Source organism: Heloderma suspectum, chromosome 17 (assembly GCF_057233095.1).
Source record: "Heloderma suspectum isolate Gila_16-S chromosome 17, 16-S_ref, whole genome shotgun sequence".
Taxonomy (NCBI): Eukaryota; Metazoa; Chordata; class Lepidosauria; order Squamata; family Helodermatidae; genus Heloderma; species Heloderma suspectum.
Window position 1 is genome coordinate 13,614,431 of NC_139474.1, and position 24,280 is coordinate 13,638,710.

General features: G+C 52.7%; 1 protein-coding gene across 1 annotated transcript; it reads left to right on the forward strand.

Moving 5' to 3' along the window:
* Window positions 1-424: 424 nt before the first annotated feature.
* On the forward strand, window positions 425-22,631 carry LOC146334566 (SMAD family member 4-like). The gene is made up of 12 exons (XM_084824461.1): window positions 425-660; window positions 2,448-2,702; window positions 8,515-8,689; window positions 11,799-11,819; window positions 12,240-12,449; window positions 13,086-13,226; window positions 13,339-13,494; window positions 15,644-15,697; window positions 15,783-15,966; window positions 17,770-17,938; window positions 18,994-19,132; window positions 19,515-22,631. The coding sequence occupies exons 2-12, from the start codon at window positions 2,466-2,468 to the stop codon at window positions 19,724-19,726; spliced, it is 1,698 nt and encodes a 565-aa protein (XP_084680587.1). The 5' UTR covers window positions 425-660; window positions 2,448-2,465; the 3' UTR covers window positions 19,727-22,631.
* The last annotated feature ends 1,649 nt before the right edge of the window (window positions 22,632-24,280 follow it).

Consider the following 24,280-nt stretch of genomic DNA (forward strand, 5'->3'; position numbering starts at 1 on the left):
CTTTGTTTTTTCTTGTTTCTTGTATTTCTGGGCTGCCTCTCTGAGACCAACCCAGACGGTGGACAAAAAATGTCCATCTTCCCCAAATTCTTATCTTATCCCAAAGTTCTTATCCTTACGTTCTGGACAAACACTTTAAAAACAAAACGGCCCCCAAACCTGGGGCCTGTCGCTGCCCGCTTCTGGCAAGGAAGCAGAGCCTAGTGGTTGGAGGTTAGCAGAGAGAGAGGCCAAGGCGCGCGGGAGGACTGACGGGGGTCTTTCTGCCCTGGGGCGGGGTGGGGCTTAGGAGCCCCCTGACGATGGAAATAAAAAGACGGGGAGAAAAACCCGACCGCTGATGGCCAGCCCCTGCTCTGACCCTGCGTGGAGAATTCTGATTTTCTTTCCCAGCTTCCTCGCTCTCTCTCCCACCCCGGGCGATGCGGTTGACGGCATAACTAGCAGGCAGCAGCGGGAATTGTCTGGCTGGGCTGTGTTTAGTCTGTGCCTCCTCCTCCGTCTTTCACGCCAGTCGCGCAAGGAAAGGGGGCCGCGCGAGCCACGGACGGGCGTCCCGCCGCCGTAGGGAGGCGATGTGCGCTCCGCGGCGTTAAGGGGAGCATGTGCGCACCCCGTCGTGACCGTCTCCGCACCCCGAGGAGGGAAGGCCGGTAGCAGGTGAGCTGGGGGGGGGCGGGTGTGTGTGTGCGAGAGAGAGAGAGAGGGAGGGAGGGAGGGAGGGAGGCCGTCCCCCCCCCCCGCCCCGCTCCGCTCCCCTTCCCTTCCGAGAAAGCGCCTCCCATCCCCCTTGGCAAGCCTTGGGTGCCTGCGTGCGCAGAGTTCCTCTGCCCCGGCGCTCGAGCTCGCTCCTGCCCCCGCCCCGCTCCTTCTGCCCCAGGACTCTCTCGAACCCCTTATCCCAACCTGATCGGGCCTGTGCTCGACCCGGAGAAAGAACCCAGGAGTCCTGGTTCCCGTCTCCTCCCCGCCGCGCACACAGACACACAGAAACGCGCCAGCTTCCTCCTTCCCTGGTCCCTCCTTCCCTTCTTCCCACCCTGCTCTAACTGGTAGACCCGCTGCCTTTTAGGGCGTGGGAGGCCGGGGCCCAGGAGTCCTGCCCAGGCTGGTCCCAAATTAGTAGATCACTGTTTCCCTCCCCCGCTCCCTGCCTCCCCCCACCCCACCCCACCCCACCCCTGGCCATCATTACAACCGAGGAAAGACCCTAGCATGTCCCTGTTCCCTCTTTAAGCTCTCGGTCCACTCACCTCTAACCACTAGGCCCTGCTTCCATTCCAGACCTAGGGGCCGATAACTAGAAGCCCTTGTTTGTCGCTCCTGTGTTCCAATTTTGTTGTTTCAACTAAGTTTTAACATGAAGATTAAAATCCCAGGAAACTTGGCTCCTAATCCTCCTTTCCCACTCTTTTCCCCAGCAAGCTCAAACCAGTAAATACCCTCCCTTTTCTGTCTGGTGTTGAAGACCGGGGAGTCCCGTATGCTCCTCTCTCCCTGCCTTGATTGCCAGGCCAGGGGCAGGCAACCTTTTCGCCCCCCACGAACTGATGAGTGGGGCCACAGACTCTGTGCCACTTGTGCACACAGACACTCGCCCCGCCCCTCGCCCCAGTCGTGGCACACGCTGTTTACACCTCCCCGCTCCTGTGCACTGAGATCACGCCTCGCGCCCCTCCCTCTGCTCACCAGCTAGGCGGCGGGGGGGCATGTTTTCTTGACTCTCCTTCGGCACCCGCTGCCCCAGCACAGTTGTGCTCCTGACGGCCCGCCCAACATCCCCGCGTGCGCTCTTCCCTCGCAGAATTGTGGCAGAGGCAGTGGTGCGCGCGTGGTGGTGCAAAGAATTCGTGGGGGACCCATCAGCTCGGGCACCTGCAGCGGGCCGCCCAAGTAGCCTCCGAGGCCCGCATGAAGCCCTCAGGTTACCCATATCTGCGCTAAGCATTTCACCCCCTGCCAAAGTTACAGAGAAAAACCCAGGTGTCAGCCCTTCTGACACACACATATACCACCACCGCCACTATCTTTTTCTTTTTTGTGGGGGGTGGGGAGGGTGACCGGTCCTCCCTATCTGTCCCACCCAGCTGTCCTTGCTGACCCACTCTTTCCAGCAATATGTCTCATGCATTTTGCTCCTAGCTTAGTATCTCTCCTCAGCAGGCCTCACCGGTCCAGCCAATCACGTTCGGAAAAGTGGCAGCATCCTTCTCCCGGAGGATCTCAACTTCCTTCTTTTTCTTTTTTAAAAAATGCGGGGCAAGTTACTAGTCCTCAGATGTTCCATCAGAGGCACACTAGGAAGCCTGCTGGTGAAATCCTAGAAGTGTTAGGAAACCAGCTTCTGTGTATCTGGCTACTGCCTCCTTTTGCTGGGGGAGGCTGATAGCGGTGTGCTTGGCTTCTCCCCCCGCTCCCCCCCCGCTCGCCCCCTCCGCCCCCACCAGGGAATTGCTGCTCTCGCCATGTCCCTGAACCAGCCCAGCAGCAGTGACGCCTGCCTCAGCATTGTCCACAGCCTGATGTGCCACCGGCAGGGCGGGGAGAACGAGTCGTTTGCCAAGCGGGCCATCGAGAGCTTGGTGAAGAAGCTGAAGGAGAAGAAGGACGAGCTCGACTCGCTCATCACGGCCATCACCACCAACGGCGCCCACCCCAGCAAGTGTGTCACCATCCAGCGCACTCTCGATGGCCGCCTGCAGGTAAGCAGCGGGGGGGGGGGGGAGCAGTTGTGCTGGGGCTCTCCTAGGCCGTGGTCATCTCCAGGCTCAACCTCTGCCCCCAGCTAGTCCCCCATTTCTTTCTTTATTGTTTCATTGCTTTTACTTACTACATTTCTCTACTGGCCCCTAGCCGAAGCTCTCTGGGCAGTTCGCAACCGTTCAAACCATAAAATACGGATGATAAAAAGCAACGTAACTTGGAGACGTTCAAAACGGCGATATAAAAGTACAAAAATAAGAACTAAGCTGAAGCTAGCAGCAGGGCAAACGTTTACAAGATGGCACTAGACACAAAACAAAGTGGAAAACTAAAATGCCTGGGAGAAGAAAAAGGTATTTGCCTGGTGCGGGGCACCACAGCAGAAAAGGCCCTGTTCTCAGTAGTCACCCGCCCTTCTTTTGGCAGGGGCTCCCGGACAAGGACTGCACTCCTGTCTGTTCCAGGCTCAATCCCTCCATCTAGCTGGTGGTGAAGTGGTTAGAGCAGGGGTGCAGAACTTTAGTTCTGGGGACCAAATCCAGCCCTCTTCAGGTCCCAGTCTGGTCCTTCAGGGTTCCCCAAGGCCGGGGGGCCAGATCCAGCCTCCTGGGCTTCCCCAGAGCGCCAACTGTTTGCTGATTTTCCTGGCTTTTATGGAGTCCCCCCCCCCGCCCTGCCCCCCGCCATTCTAAAAGGCCGAAATCCCTCTCCTAAGGCTTAGTGACTGGCAGTGAGAGCTTTAAGTGAGATGCTGGTATTTTATATTGGCCCTGCCCCCTTTTGCTTTTGGCTCTGCCCACCACCAGAATGCTGTCCCACCCCCACCCCCCCCGAGAGCTTCTCCGAAATGGAGTTCGACTCCTGGGCTGACAATATTTCTGCACCCCTGGGTTACAGTTTTGGACTGGGACGCATGAGTCCCAGGTTTAAATCCCCCCTCAGCCGTGAAGTTCACCAGGTGAGCTGGCGCTCAGCCAAGCCTACCTCACAGGGTTGTTGTGAGGATAAAATGGGGAGGGGGAAGGCCATGCCACCTTGGGCTCCTTGGAGGAAAAGGCGGGATCAGGATGTAAGAAATAATAAATAATAATTAGTTCTCAGGATGGCGATGTCTGTCTACAGTAGGGCGAGGAATTCCATCGCAGGCTTCCTGGCTGACAGGGGTCACACGTACGTGCTTGGTGATGACTCAGACCTGGTCAACCTATGCGGCACCATGAGGTGGTAGAATTCTGGGATGGCAAAGCGACCCAGAAGGTTGCGCCTCTTAAACGTTCGTTCGGCCAGTAAAAGTCGCTTCTCTTTGTATCGTAGGAAGATAGAAAGCTGCCTTATTCTGAGTCAGACCTCTTATCCATCTAGCCCAGTATTGTCAGCACTGACTGGCAGCAGCAGCTCTCCAGGGTTTCAGGCAGGGAATTTTTCCTAACTGGAGATGCTGGGAGTGAACCCGGGACTTGGGGCATTACCCACTCAGCTACGGTCCCTCCCCTCCTGGAACTGCATTTCTCATCGCGAGAGTAATGTGAGTCCAGGAGTCCCTATGCACAGTCTTTCTCTCCCCCCACCCCCTATTGTTGAATCCAGGTTCAAGTAACTGGTCTTCAATTTCACCCTTTGAAATCAGTGGCTGAAATGAGAACCCGCGGGTTGTTCTTCCAGGATCAGCAATCCTCCCGCTCTGTTATTGGTTGCTTTCTTTCCTGGGGACTTGTAAAGCATTTTCTTCACCCTGCCCACCCCCCAGACACACACTCTTTCCTGTACCCTCCATTGCATGATGGAGGGCGGGGTGGGGGTGGGGGGTTGTGCACGGAGAAGGAAGGACTAGTTGTATTTAATGGTTCAGCTAGGTAATTTTAGACCCTGGACTCAATGGTCTTATAGCGCAATCCTAATGCATGCTTCGACAGAAAGGAGTCCTGCAGCTGGACTGGAAATTGTAGGACTTTTTTCTGTCTCGGGATTGCACCTTAGCCTGCCGCCACCCCTCATTTAGACAGTCAGGCGTAATAGCGAAGCATGCACCCCACATTCCTCCCCTCTCCCCTGCCTCCCAGCCATTCCACGCTTTACAACTGCTTCTACATCTCTGATCTCTGACAGCAAAAGCTGCAGCAATAAAATCCTCTTTGCCAACCCTGATTTTTAACTTTTTTTTTTTTTAAACAAATACTCTGAACATGTGCGCTTTTTCAGCTGGGAGTTGCTGGAATCATAGCCTCCGTCCAGGAATAAAATGGAGTTTGCTTCTGCTGTCCCAGATGCTATAAGCGCCTTTACTGGGGAATAAGCAGCACTTGGGGGTCGAGAAGGATGCTATATTTTAAAAGTTAAACAACGATAAAATGAGCATCTGTAACCATCTACATGCCGGGCCAGCCGCTCCCGCCCCCCGCCTATAAAATGGTTTTAGGAATAATAAGGAAGAAAGGGTGCTGTAGGGAGCAGTGCCAACCCAGGCATGCCCGCGCCAGGGTTGACGCCAGGCCTTTTTGCCACTGCCTCCACCGCTTGCTGCACTGTGGGAGGCCATTTGGGGAGCCCTTTTGCTGCGGGGCCCCAGACCTCTGCCCCGAGGTCCAACCGTAGCTGTGCCAGTACCATTCCAGTGGTGCCTTATTAAAAGCGGCATCCGCCAAAGAGAAAGATGAATCCTTCTCACAGGCCTGGAAATACTGGCGGCCTGCGCATCCTCTGTTGTTATTTTTTCATCCCCCCCCCCCCCCCGGCCCCCGCAGAATCTGGTTGATGAAGCAGCTCTAGGTTTTGAGGTCAAGATTGTGAGGTCATTAACCCATTCCCTTTTTTAAAAAACAACAACCCTCCACTCGTCTCTCATTTCTTTTCTCTCTTCATCTCCCCCCCCCCCAGCACCCCCCTCCAGATGAGTCACTGTCTGGTTCTTGAAGCCGGGGGGGGGGGGGGGCTGTTGTTATGTCTGGATTCCACAGCAGCCAAAAGCCTTAGGGGAAAAATGAGTACAATGTCTGTGTGTGACGCCCCCCCCCCCCAATCCTTAAACCCAGGAAAGGGAGGAAGGATGTGCGGGGGGGAGGGGGACAGTGCTGTCCTCCTTCTTGCGCTAAGTGGAGAAAGGGGGTTGATTCCTTCGTCCGTCACTGCAGGGGGCTGCATGCACCGCAGAGCAATTTGTAGTGGGGAGGGGGCGGGAGTGTTGGGGTTGTGGGAGAGGGGCGCCACATGCTGTCAGAGGAAGCTTCAGCGAAGGGGGTGCTGAGTGCCTGGCAACTGGGGTCTGGAAGAGAGGGGGACAGTTCCGTTCCTTGCAGATATTTTTCCATCCGTCACCAGGGTGTGTTCTCTGTTGAAAGCTGCATGAATTGGGGGGGACAGGGACACTGCCTTCTTCTGCTTTGTCCCAGGACATGAATGGTGGCGGGGTGTGTGTGTGAGGAGTACAGGGTTGGGAACAAGGGCCCACCTCTCCCCTTGTTAACACCATCAAAATACTCTCAACTTGTTTAGGGACCTGCCATAACGGTCTAAACAAAGTCTTGTCTTTCCCTCCCTCCCTCCCTCTCCTTCCTTCCTTGCTTCCTTCCTTCCTTCCTCTCTCTCTCTCTCTCTCTTTCCTCCCTCCCTCCCTCCCTCCCTCTTTCTTTCTTTCTTTCTTTCTCCCTCTCTCTCTCTCTCTCTCTCCCTTCCTTCCTTCCTTCCTTCCTTCCTTCCTTCCTCTTTCTTGCTTTCTTTTCTCTCTGTCTTCCCTTCTTTCTCTTTCTCTCTTTTCCTTTCTCCCCGCCCCCCTTTCCTCTTTTCTTTCCTCCCCAGCCAGCGCTCTCACTTTAAAACTGTTTCTTCTGAAACCAGTTCTGCCTGGGCACACAAGTAGGGCCCATCCCCAAATTCTTTGTTCTGTCTGCAGTGGTCATCTAATTCTGATCATCTCAAGCAGTACAGAAAAATCATGGGAGAATGAGTTGGGCAGGGGGAGGGATTTCCCCGGCTTCCTGTCGTTGTTGTTGAATAGATCCCCTTGTTATTTTTTTTTAAGCATTATTATTATTCAATAACAGTAGATATTTCCTTGTTCTTTTTTTTAAGTATAATTATTTTTACAGTGGTGTGAAATCTACAAACAAACTCATTTCAACACCAATAAACAATGGTTAAATGAACCCTAAATGATCTTGAGAGAAATTAAAGGGGGAGAGAATGGGGATGTATTATGGTCCCCCGTACTTTTTTGTGAGTTGTTAGCCACTCTGGGCAGAAGAGCAATGGGTTGGACTACAACACCCATTGTTCTGCATGCTGGCTGGGAATGATGGGAATTGCAGTCCAGCCCATCTGGAGGGCACCAGGATGGGACATGCATGGGACTGTAGAGAGCCAGTGTGGTATAGTGGCAAGAGTGTGGGCCTAGGAGCTGGGAGATCCGGGTTCTAGTCCCCATTCAGCCATGGAAGCTCACTGGGTGACTTTGGGCCAGTCACAGACTCTCAGCCCAACCCACCTCACAGGGTTGTTGTTGTGAGGATAAAATGGAGAGGAGGAGGATAATGTAAGCTGCCTTGGGTTCCTTGCGAGAGGAAGAAAGGTGGGGTATAAATGCAATAAATAAATAAATAAATAGTATAAAGCACCCCTAGCAGGGAAATTGAACATGAGGGAAGGATTTACGTTACCCTAAATCAGTAGCGGCAACACCCTTTGAAAAACTCTCCCCGCACAGTTCAGGAAGCAGGAAATGTGGCATCCTTCAAATACCCGCTGAAAACGCATTAGTACACCCAGGCTTTCTCCGGGTTGTAATTAAATTAACTGTGCTTCTCCATCTTACCACTCCGTCTGTTGCTTTCATTGTAGCCTGAGTTGTTTTTCATGTCGTGTTTTTGATATTGTATTTGAAATGTGATTTTAATATTCATGTGTGAACCGCTTAGGGATTTTATTCCATTTAGCGGTATATAAATATCGCACATCAGTAAATAAATAAGTAACTCTCCCCTTGCTTTTCCCCTCCCTTGTGCCTTGGCATGAGCTAGTTTGCATATACAGCAAACATGTGCAAAAACCCTGTGTTAAAAGAATGAAGTAGGATGTTGTTTTTTTGTTGTTGTTATTTGTGTCACACTTTAGGTGTGATCAAAGTACTTTAGAAGGTATTTATTTACTGTGTTTATATACGTTTCTCATTTGATTACAAAAGAATAAAAACAGTAGCAAAACAAACAAAAGACACCACACACACACACACAAGTATCAAGATGCTGGTACAAAAATAGTTCATGGCTGAGGGAAAGCCAAAGCAAACTGGTATCAAGGCCTGACGTACTTCAGAGGGGAAATAATTTCACATGGCAGGCGCCACTGCAGAGAAGGCCCTGCTGAGTCAGACCAAAGCCCGCTCCAGTCCAGCATTCTGTTCCCAAAATGGCCAACCAGATGCCCCAATGGGAAGCCCTTGACGCATGCTCAAGAGCACCCTCCTGTTTGTGTTCCCCAGCAACTGGAGCCATCTCTGATTCTGGAGGATACATCTAGCCTTCATGACCAGTAGCCATTGCTAACCTTCTCTGCTGTGAATTTGTCTAATCCCCTTTTAAAGCCATCACGAGCTCTTGTGGTAGTGAATTCCACGGCTTAACTATGCGCTGTGCGAAGAAGCATGCTAGAAGTGCTAGCAATGTGCTGAATAGACAATATCCAGTCCCCGACTAAAGATGTGCTGTACCCCAGTCCATCTGAGACCTTCGTTACCACGTCCTCCTCACCCGCTGATCTGGTGCTAACCACGTAATCAGACACCGTTTTTCCCCACCCGACCCCCTGCCCTCTCCCTGACAGGTGGCCGGACGCAAAGGTTTCCCCCACGTCATCTACGCCCGTCTCTGGCGCTGGCCCGATTTGCACAAGAACGAACTCAAGCACGTCAAGTTCTGCCAGTTCGCCTTCGACCTCAAATATGACAGCGTCTGCGTCAACCCCTACCACTACGAGCGGGTGGTGTCTCCGGGCATTGGTGAGCAGGTTGGGGGGGGGTGTCACCCAACGGGCCCACGGACACCTAGAACCCCCACCACCTTGGGGTGCTAGGGTAGGGGTAAGCCACTGGAGGCCATATTGCTCAAGTCTGAAACCCAACAAAGCTGCCAGTCCAAAGGCCTCTTCCTGCTGTGCGAGCTTGGATGATACAAGCAAAGGGCACTTTGCCCTCACCATGTGTACAGACACGGCTGTGGATAGTAATGGAGACCTTGGCTCGGTTCGCCTCTTGCGCGCTTCAGGCCCCCACAACCCCTGTGGCTGTGTTTTGTCTCTTGCATGGCAGCCGGCAACAGGGTTGTGTAGTCATTGGAAGCATTTGGCCAAGGCCTCCGTTCATGGTTGTCTTTGGGGAGGAGAGGGTTAAAGAGCCCTTTGAGCGTCTCTCAGCCCTCAAGTTGCCGGAGCTCAAGTTGTGTCTTTGTCAACCCTCAGTGGTCAACTCAAATTTAAATATATTGTTGTCAACCAGGAATCTAGAGCACCCTCTGCCAAGCTGGGGCCCTTTGGGTGTGTGGCACTGCAACCCCTATCATCCCCAGCCATGCTGGGGCATGAGAGCTAGTGCGGTGTAGTGGTTAGACTGGACTCAGGAGAACCAGGTTTGAGTCCCCACTCGACCAAGAAGCTCGCTGGGTGACTTCGGGCCAGTCACAGACTCTCGGCCTAACCTGCCTCACAAGGTTGTTGTTGTGAGGATAAAACGGAGAGGAGAAGAGCATGGGCTCCTTGGGAGAAAGGCGGGATATGAATGTAACAAACAAATAAAAATGTTGGCTGGGGATGATAGGGGTTGCGGCCCGACGCATCCGGAGAGTGCCAGGTTGGGGGAGGGGCTTGGCCTAGTTTCTGTATTCATGGGGCTTGCAGGCCACACAGACCACAAATCGCCCACCCTGTTCCCAGAGGCCTCAGCCAAACGGTGTTGCAGCCATCTTGGGCCTAGGCCAAGCCCAGTTTGCCCGGAGCTTAGCCAAGAAACACACACGTAGCAGCGACCGCTGCCATTGTGACGGGAGTTGCCAGCATCCCAACCGCCTTGGGTGAAGGCCAAAGCCAAACCCCACAGACCGACTTTCTAGAGTCTGGGATGGGACATGAATTGTGACTGACTCCCAGAGGCCTGTGATGAGAACCAAGGTTAAAACTCCTCCTTTGGGCCTAGATCTGGCCCCTGGTCCAGTTTTCTGGGCCTCGCGCTTGGCTCCGCGGAGCGTACACACTCCGCATGAGTGGGTTGCCATAGCAACGGATCCACATTTCTTGCGCCTAGGCAGAATCTCTTCCTCCTCTTCCTGGTCAGTCGCCAGAACAGGAGGATGTGAAACCAGGGGGAAACAGATGATGGTGTGGTCCGTGTTTTCATTATCTCCCTTCTTTTCCTTAAAATATGCCTTGGTTTTTAAAGAGAGAAAAAAATGACCTTCGGAGGAAGCAGCCGGCGCATGCCCAGAGGCCCTGACTGCGTTCACACAACATGCTAACCCACGCTCAGCAGTTGAATGTGGGTTGTTGTTTAACTGTGGGTTGTTTGTTGAACCGTGGGTTAGCGTGTTGTCTGAACCCAGGACATTTTCCACAGGGTGGCTTCTTAACCATGCAGTATGTCTTATTCTTCTCAAACAAGCCACCTTGAGAACCCATGGTTTGTTCTTGGGTTGTTCAGGGTGGTTAACAAGCCACACTGCATGGTTAACAAGCCACCCTGAGGAAAATGTCCTGGGTTCAGACAACATGCTAACCCACCGTTCAACAAACAACCCATTAGCGTATTGTCTGAACAGCCCTACTCTGTCCTTATATAGTTTTCGGGTGTTTTGGGGTTTTTTTTTTAAAAACTGATATCTGTCAGAAGGGAATTGCAATGCATATTCATACTCAGAGGCAATTTAACTGTAGCTTCTAAAATGATTCATCGAGAGCAAATACACTCTGCACATGCTTTGAGGCAAGTGGACCATAAAAAACAATCCCCTTTCTGAGGGAGAATGTTCTCTGTGCACACTCAGGGGCCATTTGATGATGAGCGTGCTTACAAAACCTTTTTTTTTTTAATTTCACTGAACGAGAGTTTATTTTTATGTGACTCTTTTTCAGAAAATTCCTGCCTTATCTTTTTAGGCCTCAGGGTCCTCTGCACATGGTCAGAGGCACCCAGTCAGAGGCACTAGAGGCTTTTGGGGCGGGGGGAAGACAGCAATTTTTGTAGGCAGAGGAGGTTAACGGGGGGATTGAACCACAAAGGCCCAACCCTAGCTTAAATTGAAACCATGGCCGGCCCTACCAGGAGGCAGAGTGAGGCAGCCACTTCAGGCAGCAGATGCCTGGAGTCATGAAAAGGCAGCAGATGTTTAGTTCTTAATTCAGTGTTGTATGTCTACTGCCAGGAAGTGGGAGAGGCACTTGTATTTTCTGCCTCAAGTGCCAAATAACTTGGTTGGGCTTAGGTGTTTGGCTGAAGCGACGTGGGATAGGAACCATTTGCTGATCCACCTGAGGCAGCAAAATCTTTTGAGGCATTTGGGGGAAATCTATTTCCCTGGACCCCTGATCCATTCCCCAGAGCCTCAAACATCCATTGCTGCAGATGCAAAATTTTCTTTTAGGCTTAACTACATGAGTGGGCGGCAATTTTCCCATAGAGGGGGGAGAGAGAGAAGTCAGGAGGGGACACCAGAGATTGCAAATTAATTGTAACTGAAGAGGAACAGCTGATTTGGGATGGCCCTGGGTGGGCACAGATTAAAGATTTTTTAAGAAATTATTGAGATGATTTGGATGAGAAATTAATTGGCTAGCTCTGATGTCTGTGAAATTTTTAAAAATCCTAGTCGTTCTTTCTAAATGTGCCTATAGATGGGCATTAGCATTGGCGAATTTTGTGCAGACTTGTGTCCTATGAGCCTGGGGCCTGAATCTCTTAAATGCCCAGCAACGCCCCTGTGTCCTAAAGGCGTCCAGTGCACCGTTAGCCTTTGTGAGGAAAAGTGTGATGATGCACAGGGTAACTAGCGTGCAGGACGGGATTCAAACCAGAGCTCAGAGGACATCTAACATACCCAGTCTTTTTTCTCTCCCCCTCACAGGCCTGAATATTCAGAATACAGGTGAGTGATGGTCGCGTGTATGTGGGTGACGCTATAATAGAGCTTTCCCCCATTGGAGGCAGTATACCTCTGACATGCCAGCTAATGGGGACATCAGGGATAGGCTGTCGCCTTTAACAGCCTGCTTGCGGGCTCTCCGGAGTCATCACCTGAGGGAAACGGGATGCTTTACTGGAATGGAACTTCTGTCTGGTCACTGAAGTTCCTTGGCTCTTGATCCCATTGGCAAAAAGGATCTCCCGTGCTCAAGGGCAGTGTACCTCTGGACACCAGATACTGGGAGCTTTTTGCCTGCATGCCCTGCTTCTGGGAGGCTATTGTTTGGAAACATGGTGCTGGATTAGATGGATCCTTGGCCTTTTCCAGCAGGTTTCTTCCCACATTCCCTGGGTCTGAAATGCTCTTTCTACCCCCCTCCAGCACCGCCCACCCGGCTCGTGAAAGAGGAATTTGTTCCCGACTGTATCCAGATGGAGCTCCCGGCTCCTCTGCCAGCTGACCGCCCAGGGCCGGGGATCAAGGCCAACCATCCACAGACAGAGGCGTACCAGCCTATATCACCCCTGCAGCTACCTGAACCTTCCCACCCTTCCGGCGGCATCTATCCTGCACTGCCCTTATCTCCCCCAGGTAAGGTTGTTCGGGAGGGGGGAGACATAAACAGAAGACAAAGGATCAGCTCCCTCCCCATCCCCCAAATTATTTATTGATTTGTTTCAAAGTATTTATCGGCCCTTGTTCGGAGCAAAGTAGGTCTTTCTCGCCTGGCAGGATGATATGGATGGAGATGATCCGTTAGGTATCCTGGTCCCAAATGGTTTAGGGCAAGGGTGTCGAACCTCTTCTCTTCCAGCCCGAGGGCTGCATTCCATTTCAGAGAAGCTCTCAGGGGCTGCTTTCCAGTAGTGGGCGGAGCCAAAGGCAAAAGGTGTGTGGCCACCCGAGGAACCTCGGAGGGCCAGATTAGGTCCCCGAGCGTGCTGGATTCGGCCCAAAATTGGCGCTGGCCCCACTAGCAGCCGGGCAACGCGTTTTGCAGCAATGGGAGTTTCCAAACTGTCTTCCAAGGCAGCCCCACGTAACGTGCATTACAGTAGCCCAGCTTGGAGGGAACTAATGCGTGGGTAACTGAGGTCAGGTTTGGTGTTCCTGACCAGTGCCGCTACCTGCACCTCTCCAGATGACTGTGAGCCCAAGAGCGCAATGACCCTGTGATGGTGATTTACAGATCAACTCTCTCTCTCTCTCTCTCCCCCCCCCTCCTAGGCCCTCCTGGGGGGCCCCTGCTCCCCCTTCTGCACAGCGAGGGTCTTCTCCAGATCTCCAGCCCCTCTCACCCCCCAACGCCTTCCCCGGCTCCCCCAGGGTCCCAGCAAAACGGCTGCACCCCCAAACTTCCCTATCCGAGTAAGTATCAGGGCGGTATGATCAGGCATGTTGCGGGGCAGGCAGGTTCAAATTCAACCCGCCCCCCCGACCTGTTTGTCTTTTTGTCTCTTTCTTCTTGGGCCTTTGCAAGATCCGGCTCCCAGCTGGCCGGGGAACAGCAATGCCACGAGCTACAGCTCTGGCGGAAGGGGCCAGCAGCCCACGCCTCCACCGCTCCCCACTCCCCAGCAGCAGCAGAACGGACGGAGCCACCCGCAGCCTCCACCCCATCACCCAAACCATTACTGTACGTCCCTGGCCAGCCAAGTTGTGTGTGGGTGCGCGGGAGAGATGGGTGGTGCTTAGTTTTGGAAACGGGGGGCTTGGCACAGAACCCTGCTTTTTGCGGTGGGGAGTGACACGTACATCAGCAGCAGCAGCCTGCCCAGAAATTACATTCTGTGCTCCGGCCGCCCCATCTCCAAGAGGACGAAGTGCAGAAAAGGGCAAGCTAAAGGATCGAGGTGTGTGTGGGGGTGCCTAGGGGGTGGGGGGGGGGTGTTGCAGCAGTGTCCCTGGAAGGAAAGGCGAGTTTGTTTAGGGCTTTTGAGTTGAGAAGGAAGACTTGTGGGGTGCGGGGAAACGATAGAGGTATATAAAGTGACACATGGTTTGGAGAGAGGCGGGCGAGCGCTAGTGGGTAACCGGTGATGGTCCAGTTCTTTTGCAAACAGCAAGAGGGGGAAGGCACATACATGTCCCAAAACAGAAGGGGAAGTATTCTCAGGTGCTTGAAAAAACTTTCATTCTGCCCAACATGTTTTGGAAAGACATTTCCTTCCTCACGGGCCGCTTACCTTTCTCCAAGCACATCAGAAAGAATCCTTCCTTTGTTTCTTCTCTTTTCAAATGCTTCCAGTTCTTTTGGCCCACTACTCCCATCATCCCTCCCCACTAGCTATGCTGGCTAAGGCTGACGGAAGTTGTAGGCCTCAAGTTGCCCGCCTCTTTTCCCCTCTTTCACAATACAGCCACTCTGGTAGGGTTGTCTCGTGAAATCGCCGGGAAGCCAGTTTGGGATGGACCAAAGGGAAGTCTTCCCGTGTCGTGGAGTTGACTGATGGAGCTCCCTGCCACAGGGCAAGGCAACCAGATTGGTTTGGACCACAACTCCCATCCGCCCCAGCCAGCATGGGCAGTAGTCAGGGATGACAGCCCAAATGTCTAGAGGGCACCAAGTCAGGGAAAGCTGCTGAACCTGCAAGATGGTGGCAACGGCTTCATGGCGTCAGAAGGACAACCCCACAGAGGCGAAGCAGACTGTCAAGGGCTAAATGGAAATCCCCTGTGCTGAAGCAATCTACTGCTGAATACCACTTGCTGGAGACAGTAGACAGGGGATAGGCTGGGGGTGCCTGGGCACCTCCAGTGGCGCCCACACAGCTCTTCACTCCCTGCCCCTTCAAAAAAAAATTTTAATAAAAAAATGTTAGGGTGCCAGGTTCTCCTTCCTGGTCCTGAACCTGTCATTGATCAGCTGCTCAGTGGGCAGGAAGAGAGAGCAAGGCAACGAGTAGAGGGGAGAGAAAGAGCAAGGCTAGAGGCTGGGAAGGGAGTGGAAGAAGAAGGCTAGGGATGGGGAAGGGAGAGAAATAGTGAGGAAAGGGGTCAGGGGAGAGAAATAGCAAGGCAAGAAGCTGGTGGTGGGGAGAGAGAGAGAGAGAGAGAGCAAATGGGAAAGGTCTGTGTGGATGGAAGAAGATTGGGCGGGCCAGGAAATAACCCTTTCCATGTCCCTCTCGCTCTCAGTCTCTAGCCTCGCTATTTCTCTCTCTCTCTCTCTCTCTCTCCCCGCTCCCCCCCCTTACACACACACGTACGTACGTACGTCTTGACTAGCCAGGCCCCCACGGCAGCCATTATGTGACTAGCTACGTCCTCCACAGGATCCATTTTGTGGTGGTGCCCACTGCAGTTTCTTAAATTCCCAAATGTGCCCACAGATCCAAAATCTGTGGGACTTCAGGATAGGCCATCGCCATCACGCCCCCCCCCCCCCCCCGCGCTTCTGAGTTTCCCGGAGGCATTTGGCTAGTGGCTGCTGGAGAGAAAATGCGGGGCGGAGGTGGCCCGTTGTCCTGGTCTGACAAGGCTCAGATTCCTAAGGGTTTGGAGGGAGTCAACGTCACCTGGCTAAGAACGTAGGGCAGCCTCCCACGACTTGGTCCCCTCCGAATGAGTTGCTGGCTGGGGATGATGGGATCTGTAGTCCACCAGATCCAGAAGGGCACCAGGCTAGGGAAGCGTGGGGCAGGGAATGTCTGTGGACCAGGCTGCCTGGGTTCCAAGCTCAGCTCTGGAAAGGGAATGAGTTCTAGTGGTTGGAGGGAACATTCCCAGAAATCCGGTTCTGCCACTGTGCCCCCAACGCCCCCTGTTTTGCCTTTGCCGTGCAGGGCCTGCCCACCACAGCTCACCTCCCTACCAGCAGCCGGTCTCCAGCCACCCCGGTAAGTGATGTCCGCTCCCTCGCTTGCCCTCTCTCCCTCTGTTTCCACAACTGGGCCTGGATGTTTAACTCTCTGCTCCCTGCAGGCCCTGAGTTCTGGTGTTCGATCGCCTACTTCGAGATGGATGTGCAGGTGGGCGAAATCTTCAAGGTGCTCGCCAACTGCTCCGTGGTCACCGTGGACGGCTACGTGGACCCTTCCGGAGGTGACCGTTTCTGCCTGGGGCAGCTCTCCAACGTTCACCGCACCGATGCCAGCGAGCGGGCCAGGTCAGGGGGTGGGCTGGGAGAAGAGAGAGAGCGCGAGGGTGTGTGTGTTTGTGTGAGAGAGTGAGAGGTTTCCACGCAGAAAGACTGCACCAGCCAGTGAAACTTTCTTCGTAGCACAGAGATAAAAGCTTTTATCATTTATAATGCTAGGCAGGAGATACCTGGCATTTGGCAGCATATGATGAGGTTTTAATCAGGTCCTGGATTTTTCTTATTGTTGCCTGTTTAAAATTGTTTTAGATACATGTGTGTCCCTGTGTGTGCTGTCTGTTTATACGTTTGCACATCAGTGATTTTTATAATGTATTCTAAAGGTTTTATTCTTTGTCAGCCGCCCAAACAGCTTTGGCTCTTGACCGGTATAGAAATGCAAGAAATGAAATGAAATTACAGCTACAGAGGCCAGCTGAAAAGTTGGCAATATTCTAATCGAGATATTGGGAGAGGCCCCTGTGGAGTTCCTTTGCCCGCCCCGTGCCCTCTCCCCAGTGGGAGAAGGGGCAGGGCAGGCAAGGTCCATCTCCAGCGGACGCCAAAGGACCATCTTCCCAACGCACCTACCGAGAACCAAGCGGCTTCAGGGGGCGTGGTCACACCCCTTTTCCCATCGGGGTATATCGGCACCCCCTCCGACATCATTTGACCCGCAGAGGGGTGGTGGGTGAGTCATCTGGCCCACCCGGTCATGGCTGCCTCCCCTGCCTTAAAGACTAACATACATATTATGGCATAGGTTTTCATGAACTACAGCCCACTATTGAAATTTCAGTTGTAAACTCCTGGAAGGCAGGGACCTAGTTCATGATCTCTCTCCCCTTTTTTAAAAGAATTTGGGCCTATGTTATTCTGTCAAGTGCCGTCTTACCCTGATGGCTTTATAGCAGAACCTGGTGCCCTCCAGAGGTTTTGGACTCCAAGCCCCATCATGCCTGATCATTGGACCTGCTGCCTGAGGCCAATGAGTGTCGGAGTCCAAAACATCAGGTTGCAGAAGGCTGCCCTATAGAAAGAACAGCAACTGATGCTTAATGCTGAACCCTTTGAACAGATGCAGTGACACACAGATGTGCCTGTGAGATGCAGATGTGCCTGTGAGCAAACTGTGTATGTGGGAGGTCTGTGTGTGTCCTCCAGCACGGGGTGGAGTTACTGCAGGAGTGTAGAACCTCAAGCCTGGGGGCCAAATCCGGCCCTCCAGTGTTCCCCAGAATTTTTTATTATTATTATTATTATTATTATTAAATTTATTAATTGCCCATCTGGCTGGTCACCCAGCCACTCTGGGCGATGTACAGCGTGTAATAAAACAGTTTAAAACAATAAAATTCTACAATAAAAACGTTTTCTAAAATACCCTACCCCACCCCAAATGCCTGCCTGAACAACAGCGTTTTTAATGCACAACGGAAGCTCATTAAAGAGGGGGCATGGCGGAGTGCCCTAGGGAGGGAGTTCCACAGAGTTCCCTAGGGAGGGAGTTCCACAGAAGGCCACACCTCTTTCCCTGGCTCCACCCCCTTCCACCCAACCACCAGTCGTTTGGTGGCTTCTTGAGTTTTGCTCAGTTTCATTCGAAAAGGTTGAAATGCTTCTCCTAAGGCTTAGTGACTGGCGGTAAGCGCTTTCAGCTAAAAGATGCTGGTGGTTTTGGCCCCACCCCTTTTGCCTTTGGCTCCACCCACCATGGGAATGCAGCCCCCGAGAGCTTCCCTGAAATGGAATCCAGCTCTCAGGTCGAAAGAGGTTCCACACCCCCGCGTTGCAGGGCCAAGCCATGTGATCAGCCCGCCCTCCTGTCCGCAGGCTGCACATCGGGAAAGGTGTAGAGCTGCAGTGCCGCGGCGAAGGCGACGTCTGGATGCGGTGCCTGAGCGACCACGCGGTCTTCGTGCAGAGCTACTACCTGGACCGGGAGGCCGGACGCGCCCCAGGGGATGCCGTGCATAAGATCTACCCTGGTGCTTATATCAAGGTGAGCGGGCGGCTTTGCTGTTGTTGTTTTTAGCGCCCAGGAGCAACCCTCGAAGGGAAACTCCCCCCACCTCCCCGAACTATCCCAGCGCAAATCGAAACAGACCAGCAAGGCTCTCTAGTCCAGTGGCATGACAGCCCCCCGCCCCTGCCCTGATCAGCCCACCCAGTCTTGACAACCGTAGCGTTCTACAAGAAGAGGGCCAGCAGGGCTGGAAAAACCCCTGTCAGGAAACCTGGAGAAATGCTGCCAGTCAGTGCCGACAGTACTGGGCTAGATGGACCTAGGGCCCAGCTCAGTATAAGGTGGCTTCCTATGTTCCTGTGTAGGTGCTGTGGCGAAAAATGCCTGCAGGCAGCTCCCAGGAGAAAGATCTGAGGAAGTGAACCAGGTTGCGCATTCTATTCTTATCAAAGAGGTTGTTCAGGTTTGGTAAAGCTTCAGAAACCTGAATGACCTGTTTGGCCAGAGACAACAGCAGGACAAAAGGAATTACCACGGTCACCAATATGATGATGATGAATAACAAGAACTATTATTAGTATAACTATTATTATTAATCCAAAATTGAGTACAAAATTTAACAACACATATAATCACATATGCAAAGAAAAAAAAACTCACAAATAGACATACAGATGGTAGGATAAAGACTGAAGAAAATTCAAAATAGCAGGTATCCAAGTGTACAAGAGTAGGTTTTAAAATGACACATGAAAAGGGTGTTTCAAAGATGCCTTAAAAACCAGCAGTGTGGGAGCCTGGAGGGAGGGCGTTTTGGCGCCACCACTGAGAAGGCATTGCCTCTTTCACCCATCTGTCTAACCTGCTTTTTGATGGGACAGCAAGTGGGGCCTCTAAACTTAATCTTAGTTGTTGGTCAGGTCTCACACCTCCTAAAACCTCTTTCTGTCTCCAGTCTCATATATCCTTTATAAACGGAATGGGGGATGTTTCTGGGCACCCACAGAGGGGTTCCCCTAGCCATGGCTTGGAATCTTCAGTGGTTGTGGGCAAGCTGCAGAATCTCTTACCCCTCCTTTCTTGCCATGCAGGTTTTTGACCTACGCCAGTGCCACCGTCAGATGCACCAGCAAGCGGCCACGGCACAGGCGGCGGCGGCGGCGCAGGCAGCAGCAGTGTCGGGGAACATCCCTGGGCCCGGCTCAGTGGGAGGCATTGCTCCAGCTGTTGGTAAGTATCGAGTGGGAGCTGACATGTCCCAGCTAAGGTATGACAGCAGAAAGGGGAAAGCGTACAGCCAGTGCTGGGTCATGCACCTCCGACGTCTGCCTCCGGGCTCCGTTCCGACATCTGCCTCCGGGCTCCGTTCCGACGTCTGCCTCCGGGCTCCATTCCAAGCCCAGAGGCACTCTCAACTTTATAATCCACCGAGTGTTCTCTGGGGCAGAGCTCTGGCTTATTTATTTATTTATTTATTAAATTTATTACTCGCCCATCTGGCTGGTAACTTTGCTTTTTTCTTTAATCGCCCCTGGTACAAATTAAATCTGGGGCTGATGTCTGGTAGCCAAGCACTGCTCCCTCCCCAATGCTGCCTTTGCATCTTGCCTAGGCCTGTCGGCGGCAGCCGGCATCGGCGTGGACGACCTCCGGCGGCTCTGCATCCTGCGGCTCAGCTTCGTCAAGGGCTGGGGGCCGGACTACCCCCGCCAGAGCATCAAGCACACCCCCTGCTGGATCGAAGTACACTTGCACCGGGCGCTGCAGCTGCTGGACGAGGTCCTGCACACCATGCCCCTGGCCGACCCGGCCCCTGTCAACTAGACGGGCCATGACGAGGCACGAGGGAGACGCCGGGTCTGATCGTCCAGCAGGCTTTGGGGTGGTGGCGTTGCGGGGGGAGGTACCGCGGAGGAGACTCTGCTCCTCGTGCTGTTGCACAGGCTTGGGGTGCGAGGATGGTTTCCTGAAGTCGCAGAAGGGACCAGGGCTGTGGAATTCACTGTGGACGCCAGCCCTTTGGGGTTGTCCTGAGACCCGCTCTATTCCATTGCCAGCGGGGGAATGAACTTTTTTAGAAGAGGGCCGTTTTTTGACCCCCGCCCCCCCTTCTGCCGTCAGCTGGGTCGCTCCTGAGCATCAGCAATCCATCTGCAGGTTCGCTAAGGAGCTGATGCCGACGGGGAACGGCGTCACGCCTGCACGCGCAGCCCCATCCGAAAACCCTCCTCCGAAGCGGCTGGCTTGGATGCATTCTGACGCTTCAGCTCCCAAAGCGAAGGCACCCCCAGTGGGCCCCCTCCCTCAGCGAGTCTGCCTTCTCAACGCTGCTGCCCCAGCTGCTGATTCTCCATCGGTGCTTACCTCTTGCTTGCTTGACAGGCGGAGAGACCCAGTGAGCAAGGAGGCCATGGCATCAGCTGTTCCTCCTCCTCATGACCACCGTTGTCTGGGCCGGAGCGAGAGGCAGGTGAACAAGCCGGTTGCAAGGGTAAACAAGAGGAGGAGCAACGCCAGGGGGCTCTTGTCAGCGGGGCCTGCTGGGGTGTGGGCCCTTGGCAGGTGCCTGACCATGCCAACTCTTGACGCCAGCCCTGGTTTAATCGATTGGTTAAAAGCACCTTTCATTGAGTGCGAAGGAGTCAGCAATATACGGGGCAGCAAATTAATGTTTTAAAAGGTTTTTTGAAAAACAAAACCACAGTACAAGTTCTGATCAAAACCCTCCGTGGCAAGCGCTGTCTTCGAAGAGGGAACTCTCCGTTTCCTGTTCTGCCGAACAGCATGCCTCTTCTCAAAGGTTTTGCTTCTGCTACAAGATGAGGCGTTGCCTGAAAACATAGAAAGCACGTGTCTCACTTCAGCAGTGGGCGGGCGGGCATGGGGGTCAACCCACATGCAAACGATTGCAGATTTAAATCAACTTAATCTACTCAAGCTCATGGGATTAAAATTGCTTTAATGGGGTTGCGGCCCTATCAAAATCCAAATAACTGAAAATACCAAAAAAACCAACCCCAAACCACAACTACCCACAAACAACTCATTTTAAACCTTTGGTGTCTGCTAGGGCTTTCTGTCTTGGTGGTAGGCAACCAGCTGTCTTTCAGCCAAATCCTGCCCCATCGCACATCTTTGGGTTGGCTAATCATTCCCCCGGCGCCATTCTAGCGCAAATCAAATGCCGAATATGGTATCGTTCATAGAATTTGACTGTCTGGAGGATTTCGTCTTTCATTCCACCCCCGCAGAGAAGAAAAAATAACCCAGGTTTCTAGCCCTTAATGTGAAGGTAATGTTTCTGGCCCTCGTGTGAAGACAATCTTGAAAGGGTGTGGGCAATTCCTGATGAAATTTCAGCGGATAGGAGTGAAGGTTTTGTTCCATTTCTCTCCCTCCGATTAGCAAACTAGAATAAATTACACAAAATGGAAGTGGGGGGAGTGCAGAATAAATTCTGCAACGGAAGAGAAATTCTGCTAATTTGCATGAATTGCAGAGGCTGTGGAGTCGAGCTTTTCTTAGCTTGCCTTCTGAGTCCCACAGAGCTCCTACTTGGTTCTATACCCAAGACTGGCCAGCTGGCCAACCACCACTCTGTCTGTGTAATAAGCACAAATTCAACAGGTGCAGATTTCCCCCCTCTTATCATGGAGAGGATAGAATGAGGCAAAGCCTCCTTTTAATGTCTGGCTGCAATCCAGCTGCTGGAAACCCAAGAGGGGGTACAGTAGTGTGTAACCACCTTTTCAAGAGGCATATGGTTTGCCATAATTCAACAGGAGAAGCTTCCCTTCTAGCTCCTTAAGCGTGTGTGTGTGTGGGAAAAACTGCACCTGATGAATTTCTGCCTGTCACTCATTAAAAAGGGCACCCCCCCCCCCCCCGTGGCTTGCTGGCTCAATCTTTTCAGCGCCATCTTATGGATAGCTGTGGACACCTTCTTGCCCATCTGGGACATCGTACAGCAGTGAAAGTCTAATTTAGGAGTCTAATCACACGCCGAACTGGCTCTGAGGACACGAGGGTGGATAATAATCCATGGTGTCTTACTAACCCTCCTTGCACACGCCGGCTCCTTTCTCTCATTACGCTCGCCGGGCGCAGCTTGTCGTGACATACAAACTCAGCGAGCGTGGGTGTGTGGGATAGTTATCAAACCACCCAGAATCCGTGCTCTTCTGTAGGTTAGACTGTGCAGCAGTCCTGCAAACTCACCCCATAAGATGTTTTGATGCGGGGAGGAAGGCAAGCCTCCCAACACCAAATCGGTTTGCCCCGGGGGGTCCACAGGACTATTGCCCCCTATTGTGATTTGAATGTTGCCAACTTTTCAAGTGGCCTCTGTAGCTGTACCTTTTAAGAGCAGCTTGTTACCTTGCATTGTAAGTGATACATGTCTTTATCTCTGTGCTTTGAAGAAGTGTTTCACCTGCTGATTTATGCAAATTAAGCTGCTGATTATAAAGACACAGATGCAGGCCAGGCCGGCTGTTTTCCTGGTAAGTTGGCAACCCTCCCAGAGTCCTGTGTCGGGCCCAGAGGGGATACAGGCAGGAGCAGTTGTTGCAATCCTGCCCACCCCACTTTGTGGGTTGAGTCCGGCCTTTAGCACTGATATTCCTCTGAAATGAGCACTCGTTAATTTCAGCTGCTCTCCAGGCGCTCTTGCCTTTGGCTGTTTTCTTTATTTTTAATAACACATTATTTAAAGGAGAATTTGTTTTCCACCTGGCCTGTGTTTGTGTCTTATGTCAAAGAAGGTGCAGAGGCACTTCCAACCTTTCCCCTCAATTTCAGAAGCAGCTTAAAATGAGCCACTCAGGATCGAGGCACTTTATTCAACTGGAGAGTGCTGCAGAAAGGTCCAGTGGATAAAATGTGTGGCTCGCCCGGTAAAGCGAGCAAGCTTTGTTACAGGCATTGCTGTTGGTATTCCGTGCATATTTGCATGAGAGGGAGAACAGGATAGTGGTACCAGGCACAGAATACTGTATCCTGAGCTTTTCATTTTCAAAACAAGTTTCTAGCCCTTAAGGCAAGGGTTAAAAAGTGTGCATGTGCACTCAGAGAAATTGGAAATCGTGCACACAGAGAAACTGGAAATTTCCCAGCAGGTCCATTGGCTGGGAATGATGTGAGTTGTAGTCCCCCACATCAGCAGAGGGCCAGATTGGAAAAGGCTGCCCTACATCAGTAATGTATTTGCCTCTCCTCAGCCTGTAGGAACATATAGGACCAGAGCTCAGTTGTACAGCACATGCTTTGCACGCAGAGAGTCCACGGTTCTAGCCCCAGGCATCTCCAGCTATAAGGTTGTGAGGGAGAAGACGATGGGAAAGCTGCTAGAAAGTAGTTTCTTATGGTCCTCCTGTCCAGTTATGTATAATTTACATCATAGATACAGGCTATGAAATTCTGTGTGCAGAATTTGGGTGTCTTTGGCCCAGAATTTTTGTTTCCTTTTGAAATTCCATTCCCAGGGGATCCCACTTCATATTTGCTGTGTGTCTGCCTCTGCTCTTGTCTCAACATGGAGCAAACCGGAGCGTTCCACAGTGGGTAAATGGTGGCTGGGATGAGGGCACTGCTTTGGGTGACTAGCTAAAGCGGCTGAAGGCCAGGAGGGCTAAGAGAGGCTGCCTGCAAGACAGGGGAAGGGGCCCCAGCGCCGGTAGCAGAGCACACACCACTCTCCCACCAGAAGAAGACTGTGCACGCTCCTGTTCTCAGTGCGGCTCCCGCCCAGAAGGCAGGAAGCCCGCAGCAGTGACTCACACAGAGATGCGACGGGGCAGCGCATCCTGCTGCGTCCAGAGCAGTGAAATGGGCTAACAGCACAGCCTGTAAAGACAGGGTTGAAGTTAAGCCACCACCAGCAGACGTTCAAGTAGAACGGTGAATCACACACAACCAGACAGATCCCTGGGTGGCGTTTCTCTGGGAGCCAGAGGCCTTTCGCCCATTTATTTCTCATGACACGCCATTTTGGAATTGCCGAGCCGAACGACCCAAAGCTGGAGACCGGGCAAGAAAGCGTCAAACTGCAGGCCCTCCCCTTTACCCCACACACCAACCCCCCCCCCAGCCTTCCCCAACACAGTGCCCTCCGGGTGCTTTGGACTATAACCCCATCATCCCCAACCAACATGCATGGTGATGGGAGCTGTAATCCTTTGGGAAGGTTGCCTAAGGAGTATAGCTGCCTTCCTAACTGGGCAGGCAAGCTGGTGCCCTCCCAATTCTGGGACTACAGCTCCCACAATCCCTGGTCACCGGCCGTGCTAGCTGTTGCTGATGCGGGTTGCAGTCCAAAACATCTGGAGGGTACCACGTTGGGGAAGGCTGGCCTATTCGCTAGGATTATTGCACTGCGAC